General features: G+C 50.7%; 1 protein-coding gene across 1 annotated transcript in view; it reads left to right on the forward strand.

The window, feature by feature from the left end:
* The first annotated feature begins 7,154 nt into the window (after window positions 1-7,154).
* Window positions 7,155-14,775, forward strand: part of ARHGAP39 (Rho GTPase activating protein 39) — a 40,743-nt gene continuing 33,122 nt past the window's right edge. Inside the window, exons 1-3 of the mRNA XM_033519488.1 lie at window positions 7,155-7,159; window positions 7,381-7,425; window positions 7,741-8,172. Coding sequence (XP_033375379.1) covers window positions 7,155-7,159; window positions 7,381-7,425; window positions 7,741-8,172 — 482 coding nt within the window. The remainder of the gene's footprint in view (window positions 7,160-7,380; window positions 7,426-7,740; window positions 8,173-14,775) is intronic.

Raw genomic sequence — 14,775 nt, forward strand, 5'->3', positions numbered from 1 at the left:
ATCCCAAAATTGCCCCACAAACCCCGGGAAGGTGGCTTTTCCAAGAGGACGAGTCACAGGAGGGTGTTCTCTTGGCTGGAAGGGCGGAATTTGGATCCAAGGTTTTTAGTGGAATCAATTGGTTTGGATCTGGTTTGGCTTTGGTTTGGGTAGAAACCAATGAAGGCCTAAAGATTTACAAAAAAACATGGATAATGGATCACAAAATTCTCCTGGAATAATGGATCACAAAATTCTCCTGGAATAACGGGTCTTCTGGAGCATCTTCAGCTCATGCAGCTTCTTATCCATTAAAAAACTCCGAGGTTTTTTTGGGAATGCTGTCCCAGAACCTCGGAGGAGATGTTGGGTGGGCATCCCACACCCCCCAGCCTCTTCCTGGGATCTCCAGCTCCTCTTTTCCCCTTATCCCATCCCGTCCCATCCCATCCCATCCCATCCCATCCCATCCCATCCCATCCCATCCCATCCCATCCCATCCCATCCCATCCCATGGTATCCTCCAGCTCCTCTCCCACCATTTTGGGATTTGGGATTTGGGAAACGACTCCTCCAGCTCAATCCCGGTCCCTCTCCCTTTCCCACCCCTCAGCAAAAAGAATTCCCATCCTTCTGTCCTCATTCGCCCTCTTCCCTTTAAATCCAAACTTTTCCAGGGCTGATATCCCCAAGCCCTTGACCTCTCCGAGGTTTAATAAGGTGAGAGGCTAAAAAAGTGATTAATTGGCGTCGGGAGAGATATCGGATCACAAAAGCCTCCGGATAAAATTCCAGAGCTCCTTTGAGAGGCTCGAGGTCATCCCGGCGATTTCGCTGCTTTCATGCGGATCCTCCATTCATCCCGGGCTGTTTGCCTTATCAGCTCTCCGGCAGCTTCCTAAATTCCTTGGTTGTTTTTTTTTTTCTCCTCGGAGTTTAAAGGAGACGCCGGCGCTGTGAAGTTCAGATCGGGAGCGGCGGAAAGCGGCGGCGCACGCTCCGATAAGACGGGAAAAAAAATCCGTCCTTTCCCTTTTCTGAAGCTGCTCTTTGAAAGCCTCCAGGGATTTTTTTTTTTGGGAGTCTTATCCCTGTGTCCTCCAGGCTGGAAGGGATGGGACGATGCCAAAGACATGGATGCAAAGCGGGATGGTGGGAGATGGGAGGGGTAGGAATGTTTTCCGTGGCTTCGTTCCATTCTCCATAGCAAAAATTCCTCCAAAAAAGGGGAAAACCACCCAGGGCAGAGCAGGGTGATCCTTCCCTGCTCCTGGGGATTTCCTAACCTTGGAATATCCCATTTAAAAGCTCTTGTCCTCCTTGAACTCGTCTAATTCTCCTTTGAACCTATTTATGGGATTTGGCTGCGTTGCCGAATTCCACGGCTTAATTAGGAGCTATGGAAAGTCATTTCCTGGAGTTGTCTTTTAGCAACCAATTAAAGAGGGGTGGGAAAAAAGGCATGGAATCATTCCCTGCTCCTCTTCTTCACGGTGCTTTTTAGGAATCACGAGAAAATGGAGTTTTCACTCTTCTGAAATAGTTTTTGGTTGTTTTTAAGGCTTCTTTGGGAATTCTTTTCCTCTGAAGGTGGGATTTGTGGAACCTTCCAGAGAAGTTGAGGTTGTCCCATCTCTGGAAGTGTCCAAGGGCAAGTTGGAAAAGGATTGGAGCAACCTGGGATGGTGGAAGGTGTCCCTGCTCATGGAATGGGGTTGTGTGAGATGGTCTTGAAGGTGTTTTCCAACCCAAACCATTCCATGATTTGTGGGGCTCAATCTCATCCCGAATCTCAGGGATTTTGATTCCCAGTGAAATCAGGGAATTTGCAGCAGAGATGGGGTTTTGGATTTCATAGAATGTCACGGTTTTGGAGCCTTTGGATGGTGCTTGATCCAACACCGGGGAACATCAGATTCCCTCTTGGGCTCCATCTCCTGATTCTCCGGCGGAATCAGCAAATGGAAACGCTCATTTTCCTTGGATTTCCTCACAGTTTGCCCAGACTCAGGGAAGACGTAATTCCATGAATTCCATTTGTAGCCACCCTCAGTCACTCGATCACCAAAGCCCAAGCGAGGCCTCCTCAATTCCCAGATCCATCGTAAGATCGATATTTAAAATTATCCAGATATTTATTCCTTCAGGAAGGAGCTGGCAGGAGCTGCAATTCCAAGCTGGCAGAGAAATCCGGGAGCTTCATCCCAATGCAAAAAATTCCTCCTCCATGGTTTGGCTCCCAAAAGTGCTGAGGAAGAGCTTGGCCAGCCTGGAGCGCGCCTGGAGCTTTCCCAGGGCGCATTCCAAGCCGTGGCGCATCCCAGGACACGTTATCCCAGTTTAACCAGGGCCGGGAATTACTCCGGGGGTGTCGTTCGGAGTGCAAATCATTCCCAAGTTGCAAATCCCAGGGTTTTGTATCTCCAGCAAATCAAAGCGGGAAGTTGAGCTCTGACGCCGTCGGATCCGTCAGGCCACGTTATCCCTGCATTCCGCCTCTTCCAGACAAGCAGGAATGTCCCAGATTTGGATCTCTGGGGGTCTGTGGATAAATAAATGATCCTTGGGGTCCTGCCACTCCTTTTTTACTATTAAATTCCCTCAGGACAATTAAATATCCGATGGTTTTCCAATCGTTGCGGTCAACAGCAAAGGGAATGGTGGGGACAGTGCAGGGTTGAACAAAAGGTCTTGAGATGCCTTCAAACCCCCCATGGAGCAGGAAAAAGGACCCTCAAAGTCCTTGGAATGCTGGTGGAAAGAGAAAGGACCTGCTCATGTCAAGGTTGGGAATTTGAAGCTAAAAATGGGGAGATTCAGTTGGATATTGGAAAGGAATTCGGTTACGGTGACGGTTGGTGAGGGCCTGGAATGGAATTCCTGGAAAAGCTGTGGCTGCCCCATCCCTGGAAGTGTCCAAGTGCAGGTTGGAGCAACCTGGGATGGGGGAAGGTGTCACCACCCACATCCACATGAGCTTTAAGGTCCCTTCCCACCCAAACCATTCCATGGTTCCGTGAAATTCGATGGTTCAATGGTGTCAAATTGGGAATCATCATTCTCAGGCTTCTCCCATCAGGAAGGAATATTTCCCTGTGAGGGTGGTGAGACCCTGGAATGGAATTCCCAGAGAAGCTGTGGCTGTCCCAGGGGGATGGGGCATCTCTAATTAAGATGATTTGCCCTTAATTAATGATTCCCCCTCCTTTTTTAAATACCTCGACATCTCCATCCTTGGAATTTCTCCCATCTCTGCATTCCCAGCCCTGGATTTTTTCCCATCCCAGCTCTCACAGGAGCTGGATCAGCTCCCAGATTTCTGCTCAGCCCTTTATGGATTTATTTCATTGCTCAGGGATCGATCCGATGCCTGTTCCCGGGAGTCGCCGGCCAGGAAACTGCTGAGCAAGGCAGGGACAAAACTCTCCATCATCATCAACATCCAGAGGTTTTTCCTGTTGGATCAGCCTTTGGAGATGCTTTTCCTGACAAAAAAAACCTTCTCACGTTGATGTTTTGGAGGAACCGGCCACAATTTGTGGGATAATGGGGTTTTTTTTTAATTTTCATGGTAATAAGGTCATTAAAGTTTTGTAGGATCATGGAAACATCAGATGGGTTGTTGGGTTGGGAAGGGCTTTTGGAGTCATCAAGCCTGACCTTCCACTGGACCAGGTATCTCCAATCCCACTCCAGCCTGGGTTTAAACTGGGTTTTAAGGAGCTGGAATTTGTGTCACTGAGGTTAATTTGGCCTCAGAGCCACCTGGGACTTGACCCCTCCCACGGTGTCACCTCAGTGTCACCTCGGTGTCACTCCTGGCTCTGGGATTAACTCCATGAGCCGACCTGGCTTAGGATGAGTTTAAATTTCCCAGCATTCCTCACCTAAAATAATTTGGAATTTATTGATCGTTGCACCTGGAAAAACAGCTGAGAAGTCGTTTATTGGGATCAGAGAGAACTGGGATCAGATTTTCACATGGATTCCTGGGATTTTGGTCAGAAAGGACCAAGCTCCAAGCAAAGACCTGGAGGGAAGAATTTGGAGGAGTTGTTTTAAATTCCTGAACTGTCCAAAAAGATGGAAATTAAGTTCAAGCTGGATCAGCTTTATCCAGAGTTGAGGCTTCAGGTTTTCAGAGGAACAGGGAGGAGGGGGAAGGGTTTGGAATTAAAAATGGGGAGGTTTAGATGGGAATTTGGGAAGGAATTCTTCCCTGGGAGGGTGGTGAGGCGCTGGAATGGAATTCCCAGAGAAGCTGTGGCTGCCCCATCCCTGGAATTGTCCAAGGCCAGGTTGGACGGGGCTTGGAGCAACCTGGGATAGTGGGAAGGTGTCCCTACCCATGGAATTCCACAACCTTTAGTCCCCTTCCAAACCATTCCATGACTCCACGATCCTCCCGACCATCCCGTAATATTCCTGCTGACATCTCCTCTTCGCCTCGGCCGCCCTTGAACCTTCTCCCGACATTGCCCAGGGAGTCACATCCCTTCTCCGTCAAAGCAGCGCCGCGTGAACGCCCGGATCCGACGGCTCCTGCCTCCCAGAGCTGGGTTTTTCCCTCTTTTTATTTAATTGGAAAGGAAGGAGCAGCGGCCACGGATTCGCGTTGATGGAGGAGTTGCTTTTTCCCCGAGGTGGCTTTAGGGTCAGCGCTTTTCCGTCGCTGGAATTGTCGCGGATTCAGGACGGAGCAGAGGGCTCAGCCTTCTCCCACTGTCCTGGAATAGCTTTTTTTCCGGCAGGGAATGCTGAATTGCAGGATTCTTTTCCGGATTCTTCCGGACTGCACAGCTCTCGGTGTTTGTGGGGTTAACGGATCAAGGCCAGGAGCTGCTGGAGCATCCGCCTGGGTCCTGAGCTCTGATTTTGCCGGATGTTCCGTCCTGTCCTCAGGGACGGATAAAAAATGGGATTTCACCCGGCTGTGTGTGGCCACATCCCAGAAATTCCCAGTGGAGAGCAGGAAAGGAGGGAATTCTTCCCCTCTGCCCTGCTCAGGTGAGACTCCACCTGGAATCTTCTTCCAACTCCAGGATCCCACTGGTGCCGCTGGCCACCTTGGCTGGTTCTTTGGCCAATCCCGGTTCTCCAAATCTGGAAGTGGCTTCCAGTGGCCGTTCCATGCCAGATCGGATCCGAGTTTTACGGAATGAGACAAGCCATGATTTAGGATCGACTCCCCTCCCACTGCTTTTAGTCTCTCTTCTACATGGAAAAGCTTAATCCTGGATTTTCCTCTCTTTTCCAAGCGGAGTTGAACACTTTTTCACCCTTTAGGGGGGTTTGATCCAAGCTGGGAGCCCACACCCTGAAAATCCCACTCTTGTTTCCACCCAGAGGTTTAAATCCCGTTGGAAAATGAGCTGAGGGCTCGGGGCCAGGCTGACACCTGGGACCCCCCTCCAGGGACTTCTTTTCTTTCAAACTGGGCATTTCTGAAGAGCCTCCAGGGATTCATTCCCAGGGAAAGGCGTCGGGATGCGATCCATGTGATCCATTATTGTCTAACTCCCTGGATGTGTCAGCTTTAAGTGGCACCTTCCTTGATAAGCCTCACTTAGCTTTTTATTCCTCCTCATCTATTTCTAGACGTTCCTTAAAAGCCTTGGAAAAGCAGGCGGGGATAAATCCCAAATAATTTCATTAAATTCCTTCCATTTTTTTTTTTTTTTTTTACATAAACCCACGCCAAAAAAGAGGAATTTGAATAAAGACGCGGATTCCGGAACATCTCAGGTACCCTCTGGATTATCCAGAGGTGACAAGTGCAGTGTTTGGGGTGGAATTCTCTGTTTCTTAGGATTGCGACTTCTTTTAATCCTCTTTGGAATTTCTAAGCTCCCGTTTGCTGCTGGATGATCCCAAAAATCCCTTTTGTTGTGTTTCTGAGTGGGGGGGTGAGGGAAATTCCAGGGGAACGCAGATGGGTGAACAGGATGGAGAGCAGCCCTGGGGAGGGGGAATTTGGGGAATCTGGGGGTGTTGGTGGGTGAGGATCTCCACAGGATGCATCCATGTGCTCTGGTCCAGGAAATTCCCCATGTTCTGGGCACTTCCCACAGTGTTAGACAGCAGGAAAAGGGGAATTCTGCCCCTCTGCCCTGCTCAGGTGAGATCTCACCTGGAATATTACATCCAACAGCAGAAGGACCTGGAGCTGCTAGAGCAGATCCAGAGGAGGCCACAGAGAAGCTCCAAGGGCTGGAGCCAGGCTGGGAGAGCTGGGAATGTCCAGCCTGGAGAAGGGAAGGATCCAGGGAGACCTCAGAGAACTTTCCGGAGCCTACAGAGGCTCCAGGAGAGCTGGAGAGGGACTTGGGAGAAGGGATGGAGGGACAGGACACAGGGAATGGCTCCGACTGCCAGAGGGCAGGGATAGATGGGATATTGGGAAGAAATTCTTCCTGGGAAGGGGATGAGGTTTCCCAGGAGAGCTGTGGCTGCCTCTGGATCCCTGGAATTATCCAAGACCAGGTTGGACAGGGCTTGGAGCAGCCTGGGATGGGGGAAGGTGTCCCTACCCATGGGACCATCCCATCCCATCCCATCCCATTCCCATTCCCATTCCATCCCTTCCCATGGAGGCCAGGACACGGTTGGGCCCGTTCAGCCCTCACCATCTCCATCCCCATCACCATCAGGTTTCGGTGTTGGTGGCGCCCGTGGTCGTCACCCAGCCCAGGTGTGTTGGGACCGGTGCTTTTGGGATGGTGCCGGAGCTGGAACCCACAGAGCCAACGCCTTTTCCCAGTGTCGGAATCGGGACAGAGGGAAGAGGGTTTGGGATCTTCGGAGTTCCGGGGAGCTGCGCTGCTCCAGCTGGACCTGGGGAGGTGGAGTCCATCATTTTGGAGTTTTTCTGGGAAGTGCTGCCGGGTTTGGTGATGTGGGCGGCAGCACCAGGCTGCAGGGTGGTCGTGCAGAAGTTCATCTCCAGGTTGGTGATTCCAACCAGTCCTTCCCATTCCCTCATGGAATGTGCTTTGATCCACGGGTCTTCAAGGGTTCGGGCCGGACGCCGTGATCCCAGGTGGACATTGGGGTGCTCCAACACAGAGCGTGTGTTTTGCAGACTTGCTGGGTTTCCCTGGGAGCTGAAAATCTGGGATTGGTTGGAAACCCTTTGGAAAATTCTCTGTTTTGTGTCAGTAATTCTGTGCGGCTCGATGGGGTAGAAGAAAGAGTTGTGAAGTCTTCATCCCGCGCTCGCTGCGAGTGTTGATCACAGAACCACTGGATGGTTGGGGTTGGGAGGGACCTTGGTTGAATTTTCCCTCTCTCCTTGTTCTTTTCCAGGTTGGAATGGGTGGGAATCATCAAATCTTGGGAACGGNTGGTTGGGGTTGGGAGGGACCTTGGTTGAATTTTCCCTCTCTCCTTGTTCTTTTCCAGGTTGGAATGGGTGGGAATCATCAAATCTTGGGAACGGGAGACTCGGTGGGGGTGGAAGGAAGAGTTGAGAAGTCGTTCTTCTCCATCCCGTGCTGGTGTCAAATCATGGAATCATGGAGTGGTTGGGGTTGGGAGGGACCTTGGTTGAATTTTCCCTCTCTCCTTGTTCTTTTCCAGGTTGGAATGGGTGGGAATCATCAAATCTGGGGAACAGGAGACTCAGTGGGGGTGGAAGGAAGAGTTGAGAAGTCGCTCTTCTCCGTCCCGTGCTCACATCAAATCACAGAATCACCGGGTGGCTTGGCCGACCTTTCGAGATGGCTCGGTTGACGTTTCCCTTCTCTCCTTGTCCTTCCCCAGGTTGGAATGGGTGGAAATCATCGAGCCTCGGACCCGGGAGCGCATGTACGCCAACCTGATCACGGGGGAGTGCGTGTGGGACCCCCCCGCCGGCGTGCGGATCAAACGCACCAATGAGAACCAGTGGTGGGAGCTCTTCGACCCCAACACCTCCCGCTTCTACTACTACAATGCCACCACGCAGAGGACGGTGTGGCACCGTCCCCAGAACTGCGACATCATCCCGCTGGCCAAGCTGCAGACGCTGAAGCAGAACACGGAGTCGCCGCGGGCTTCCACGGAAAACAGCCCCGGCAGGAGCAGCAATGTCAGCAGGGAGGGAAGCACCAGCTCGTCCTTGGAGCAGGAGCTGGAAGGCAACGAGAAGGTGCAGGAGCAGCGGTCGAGCCGCCAGTCCAGCCAGTATTCCGTGGTGAAGGAGGAAACGGAAAGGTAAAGGTGGGATGGGTGGTGGGGAAAAATCGGGAATTCCCAGTCCTGGTGGTCTCCAAGAGCAACCCGCATGCTGCGGATCTTGGGCAAAGATATTTTGTGGATGGTTCCTCCAGCTCGACCCTCGGTGGGTCTCCACCAAGTTGGAATCTCCAAAAAACAAGGAGGAAGAGGATAAAACGTCAGGAAAAGGTGTTTCTCCACCTTAGGGACAATTTAGATGTTCCCTGCAGGAAGTTTCCTTAAAGGAATAATTTCTCATCCTCTGAAATTCATTTTTAGGATTGGAAATTCGGGTTTAAAGCCCGACGTGGTTTTCAATGATTTCCCTGGATAAAATCTCCCTGGGCTGATGAGTCGGGATGATTCATGCCACAACCACGGCTTGTCCCACAGGTCTGGGGAGCTCCTGGCAGGGATAATTTCCCTTGGGAAGGAGAAGGGAGTCAGTGCTCAATTCCCAAGGGCAACGTTCGGAGACGTTTGTGTCGCTCCTCTCTGGTCATTCCATCTTTTATGGCTTGAAAGCTGCAAATCACCGAATCTTGGAATGGTTTGGCTTGGAAAGGAGCCTTAAAATCCATCTTTTTCCACCTCCTGCCATGGGCAGGGACACCTCCCACCATCCCAGCCTGACTTGGGACAATTCCAGGCATGGAGCAGCCACAGCTTTTCTGGGTGACCTGAGGTCGGTCATTAATTAATACATTTGTCTTCTCTTAATTGATGCTTTTGACCGTGTTAAGGACCCGACCAGGTTGAGGAGACCAAGCAGGGGTGGAATTCCCGTTCCCAACTCCTGCTCCCAGAAACTGTGGCTGGATGGGAACAGGAATTCCCGGCTCAGCAAGTGCTTTCATGTGGGACATCAGAGGCGGCCTTGGCTCCGCACCTCGGGGGAGGTTCCACCTTCCCAAGGTCCTGGAAGAGGCTCTGATGGAATCTCTGAGCCTGGGAATGGGGGGTCCTCGTGGGGCAGGGGGATTTGGGGAAGGGAAATGGGTTTGGGGTTGTTCACTGCAGGTGGATGTGGAATCAGACATGGAATTACAGAGTCATGGAATCATGGAATGGTTTTGGTTGGAAAAGACCTTAAAAATCATGGAATTCCATCTTTTCCCATGGGCAGGGACACCTTCCTCCATCCCAGGCTGCTCCAAGCCCTGTCCAACCTGGCCTGGGACATTTCCAGGGATGGGGCAATCACAGATTCTCTGGGAATTCCATTCCAGCCCCTCAAAGGGAAGAATTCCTTCCTCATATCCCATCTATCCCCACCCTCTGGCAGTGGGAATCCATTCCCTGTGTCCTGTCCCTCCATCCCTTATCCCAAGTCCCTCTCCAGCTCTCCTGGAGCCCCTTCAGGCACTGGAAGTGGCTCTGAGGTCTCCCTGGATCCTTCCCTTCTCCAGGCTGGACATTCCCAGCTCTCCCAGCATTATCCAGAGCTCAAGGGGCTCCAGCCCTTGGAGCATCTCCACGGCCTCCTCTGGAATTGCTCCATCAGCTCCAGATCCCTCTGCCGTTGGATCCTGGAGCTGGATGCAGAATTCCAGGTTGGGCCTCACCTGAGCGGGGCAGAGGGGCAGAATTCCCCCTTTCCTGGTGGGAAATGATCCCAGGAGATGCTGATGGAGCAGGATCCCGTTCCCAAATGGGTTAACAAGGATCAGGGGGATGGATTTTAAATTCCCTGGGATTTGCTGCAAGAGCAGGGGTGGCATCAGCAGCTCCCTGGGGAAAGGATCATTCCCGAGGTGGGATCAGCAGTTTCCTGGGGAAAGGATCGTTCCCAAAGTGAGATCAGGAGTTTCCTGGGGAAAGGATCGTTCCCAAAGTGAGATCAGGAGTTTCCTGAAAAAAAGATAATTCCCAAGGTGGGATCAGGAGTTTCCTGGGGAAAGGATCATTCTCGAGGTGGGATCAGGAGTTTCCTGGAAAAAAAAGATCATTCCCAAGGTGGGATCAGCAGCTCTCTGGGGGGATTCCCACATCAGACCCAGCACGGACATTCCAGGTCACCAATCCTTGGTGTCCTCCATGCGCACGTTCCCCATTCCCATTATGGGATGCAAATCTTCTGGATCAGGTGGGAGGAGGACTGGACTCTCAAATAAAAAGGTTTAATCCCTGGAAGTATCTTGGAAGAGAACAGGAATTCAGCCCTGGGCTGGCTTTGGCCGGTGGGAGGTTGTGTGTCCTCAGATCTCCAGGAATTCCAGGTCTTGGCCTTTCCAGGGATTGGGATTGAGCAGATCCCAGATTTTGGAGCATTAAAAATTTAATAAAAATTTTTACAAGTTTGGATGCCACTAGAGGGAGCAGAAATTCCTGCTGACTGGAATTTCCACCCGCATCCCTGGAAGTGACAGGGATGAGTCCTGTTGGCTCAGCACAACCATGGCTTGATCCTCATATCCTGGCTGGAAATAAAACAACTCCATTCCCACATTTTTCCCATCCCAGGAAGCATCCAAGGCCAGGTTGGACAGGGTTTGGAGCAACCTGGGATAGCAGAAGGGTTTCCCTGTGGAATTCCATTATCTTGAAGGTCCCTTCCAACCCCAAGCATTCCATGATTCCATGAGCGCCTTCCCAGATCTCGGTTGCGTTTCTCACAGAAGAAGCTGGGAAGCAGCTCCTGAGGTTTCCTGGTGGAACCTCCCAGGTTTTATCCCATGAAATCTTATTTCAATATTTCTGGATAAGCTCAGCTCATCTGGTTGGAAAAGGGAATTTGGGAGAAGCGGGACGGTTTTTATTGGAATTCACACCCGGAGCTTCCCTTAAAATTTAGGAACCAGCGCATCTCCAGGTTTGGCTGGAGATGCTGGAGGCTGCTCCCAATCCATTCCTCACATCCATGGGGATGTTCCATCCCACCTGTGCAGGTCAGGGATGCCTCAGCCCTTGGAATCCTTGCCAAGCACCTGGATCCCATCGGAATCACCTCACACTTCCATGGTGAGGTGGGATTTATTTTAATTAGCAGCCGGATCCAGCTCGGGAATCAACCCTGGGATCTCAACAGCAGCCTTGTCTCGGTGGTCAGCAGAGCATTCCCAGCGGGATTTTCCAGCGTTTTCCTGGAGTTTTCCACGCTTGTCTTAAAATGGTGGCTTTTCTCCGGAGCGTGACTTGACAGCCGTGAAATCTCGGAGCGGGAACGTCGGCCGGATTTTGTGTCAGGTCGCTGGGATTTTCCACGCCGTCAGGAAATGTCTGAGGTTATTGGCTTGAAATCCTTGGGGAAGGTGTCAGGCAGGGAAAAAGAAGACTTTTCCATGGAAAACTCGGCTCTGCCACTGCTTCTCCAAGGAGGAATTCCAAGTGGAAGCTTGAAGGACGAGGAAGTGGATTTTTGACCATCAGGAGTGTTTTCCTTGGATCAAAATGCAGGAATCTTGGAATATGAGGGGTCTTCACCCAAATCCCATCTGCTGGGAAATTGTGCCCGAGTTATTCCTCAGAATTCCCACTTTTTTTTTTTTTTTTTTGCACGCCCCAGTTCCAAAATCTCCCCGGATTTAGTGTGGCTGGACTGGAATATCCAAGGGGGATTATCTCAAAATCCAGTCCCTGGAATGCTCCTTCTGGAGCTCTCCAGGATCAAAAACACCCCCCTTACAACCAGCAGCCATTTTCTGACTCCAAAAGATCCCAAAAAAAGCAGGTTTGTGGAATAAGAGATGCCTCAAAGCTCTAAAATACCCAATTTGATTTTTCCTTGGAATTCTCTCCGTTTATTTCCTTTCCTGGGAGGCTCTGGGAAGAGCCTGCCGTGCCTGGGTTTGGAAAACAGGTGGATCAATGACATAAATCTCCGCAGCATCTGCTGCCCGAGGGTTTTCCAGGTCCCGGCAGGGATTCCCAGCCTTCCTCCAAGACGAGAAGGAAGAGAAATCAGGGACTTGGAGTCGCTCCGGAAAACGGCGCGGAAGGACCGTGGTACGGAGAGGATCCTCAAGGATCCTTCCTTCCCCATGTCCTGCCTCCAGCAGGAGCTTGAGGCTTGGAATTCCCGGCCTTTCGTCACCCAAATGTTGGATTTTCCCGGCTGGACTGGTGTGAGGAGCCAAGAGGAACTCGGGAGAGTTGGGAATGTTCACCTGGAGAAGAGAAGGATCCAAGGAAACCTTGGAGCTCCTTCCAGTGGCTGAAGGGACTCCAGAAGAGCTGGGGAGGGACTTGGGAGAAGGGATGGAGGGACAGGACACAGGGAATGGATTCCCACTGCCAGAGGGCAGGGATAGATGGGAATTTGGGAAGGAATTCCTCCCTGGGAGGGTGGTGAGGCCCTGGAATGGAATTCCCAGAGGAGCTGTGGCTGCCCCATCCCTGGAATTGTCCAAGGCCAGTTGGAGCAACCTGGGAGAGGGATTTTCCCTTCCAACCCAAACCATGGGTTTGAGCATTTGATGAAGTTTCTCCATGAAATTTCCGTGGAATTTCCGTGATTTGATGAAGTTTTTGCTCCCGTACTGGAATCCCTTAACGACAAAGAGGATGGTCTGGAATTTCTCCATCTTTCCAGTCCCCGGCACTGTGGGAATTTCATCCCATTCCCAGACCACGGCATTCCACTGGAAATCCTTCTCTTCCCGATGTTTTATCCATGAGGTGGATGAGCAGAGCAGGAGGTCAGGACACGGATGTCCCCCCGCTTCCGGTGGCCGGGAAAACCACCACGGGCTCTTCCTGCCCTCGGAGCAGGCTCCGAGGAATCCCAATCCCTGAATCCAGCTCTGAAAGGGAATGTTCTTTCCAGAATGTTGAAGGGAATTCTTGGAATTCTTGAAATTCAGATTTTATTTTTTTTTTCTCCCTTTTATTTGCTGCCTGTGGCAACAAATTCCTGCTTTTTCCAATTCCATCCCCCTGGGACGACTTCCCCTATCCTGGGTTGCTCCAAGCTCCATCCAACCTGGCCTTGGACATTTTTCAGGCAGCCACAGTTTATCTGGGAATTCCATTCCGGAGTTTGCTTTTTTCCCCCGTTTTCACCTCTGTTGGACACACCTTGCACAATCCAAGGATTCCTGTCCTCGGGACTTGGAATTATCTCCTCTTCCCACTCTCCCAGAATCCACGAGAAGGAGCCAAACCCATCCCAGCTGAGTTGTCCTGAAGATTTTTTTTAATTTAAGGATCACCAGTAAATTCCTTTTCTTCTGCCTCTTCCCCTGGTTCCACGAGATCCTCAATTTCCCAGACCCTGAGGCAGGATGTTGGGAAGGATCCCAAATTCAGGTTTTTTGTGGTGTTTTATCCCTGTTTTTGGCTTATTCCCACCCAAAAATCCAGCTCCGAGTGACGTTGGATGTCCCTGTCCGTGGCAAAGGGGTCAGAATTCCGTGGTCTTTGAGGTCCCTTCCAACACTTTGGGTTGCTCCAAACCTGGCCTTGGACATTTCCAGGGATGGGGCATTGTCGGAGCACGATGGAATTCTTTGATAGGATCTCCCAGCATTCCCAAATTTATTCCAAGATCTGATTTCCCCCCCACAGGAAGTTTTTCTACTCCAAAATTCCTTCGATTGCAACTTCCTTTCCCCTTTTCCAGCACTGGGGTTGCTCCAACAGTGCCGGGTCTCATCCCACTCATCCGGGTGAGTTTTCCATGGAATTGTTAAGGTCGGAAAAGACTTCCAACATCCTTAAATTCTTTCTCCTGGCTCCTTAATTCAAGTCCTCGCCGTAATCCTTGAGTTTTTATTGAGATCATGAAGCTCCTGGCAGGGGGGGGATGAACCATCCGAGGAAATATTTGGGGATAACCGGTGGAAAACACATTCCCGGCATAACCCAAACAAGATCGAACTCCCTCCTTCCATCCTCAAATATTTCCCAGAAAAAAAAAACCAAAACCCACTCGTATCTGGCATTTCTTGCTCCGAGCCGGGGTGGAAATTGGGGCCTGAAGCTTTTTAATATCCTTTCCTTGAATTCCCTGCTTCCCGTTGCGAAACGCAGCTCCGGATTAGGCAGATATTTCCCTAAGTCCTCCGAGCGCTTGCGTCGGCGGCCGCCCCGAAATTCCTGTTGCGTAATTCCAAAGAAAACCATCTTTGAAGTTTTATCGGAAGCGGGGGCTGTAATTAAGAGTATGAAGGGCAGCGATTAAAGCCGAGGATTTGGAGCTGGGATTTCATTTCTATTCCTGGCTTTTGCCATGGAGCTGAGCTATTTCAGGCCGCTCACTTTCCCTGATTTTCCAAAAGCTGGGGAATGGTGCCACTTCCTGTTCCCGAAAAAGAAAACAACCCCAAACTGCTGGATTTGTTGATTTTTTTAAAAAAAATTTGTTAGGTTTTGTTGTTTTGCCAGAGATTCCCGGGATAAAAGTGCCAGGTGTAAATTTGTGTCCGTGCTGGAGGTTTTGTAAGCTGTGGTTTAGGGAAAATTAAGGGAAAATCAACTTTATTGGTATAAAAGCATCTTGGTTAATGGAAAATCACCTTTAATAGCAGAAAATCACCTTTATTAGTGGGAAAATCACCTTTTTCATTGGAAAATCATCTTTATTCATGGAAAATCACCTTTATTAGTGGGAAAATCACCTTTTTCATTGGAAAGTGACCTTTTTCATTGGAAAATCACACT

Source organism: Parus major, chromosome 2 (genome assembly GCF_001522545.3).
Source record: "Parus major isolate Abel chromosome 2, Parus_major1.1, whole genome shotgun sequence".
NCBI classification, from domain to species: domain Eukaryota; kingdom Metazoa; phylum Chordata; class Aves; order Passeriformes; family Paridae; genus Parus; species Parus major.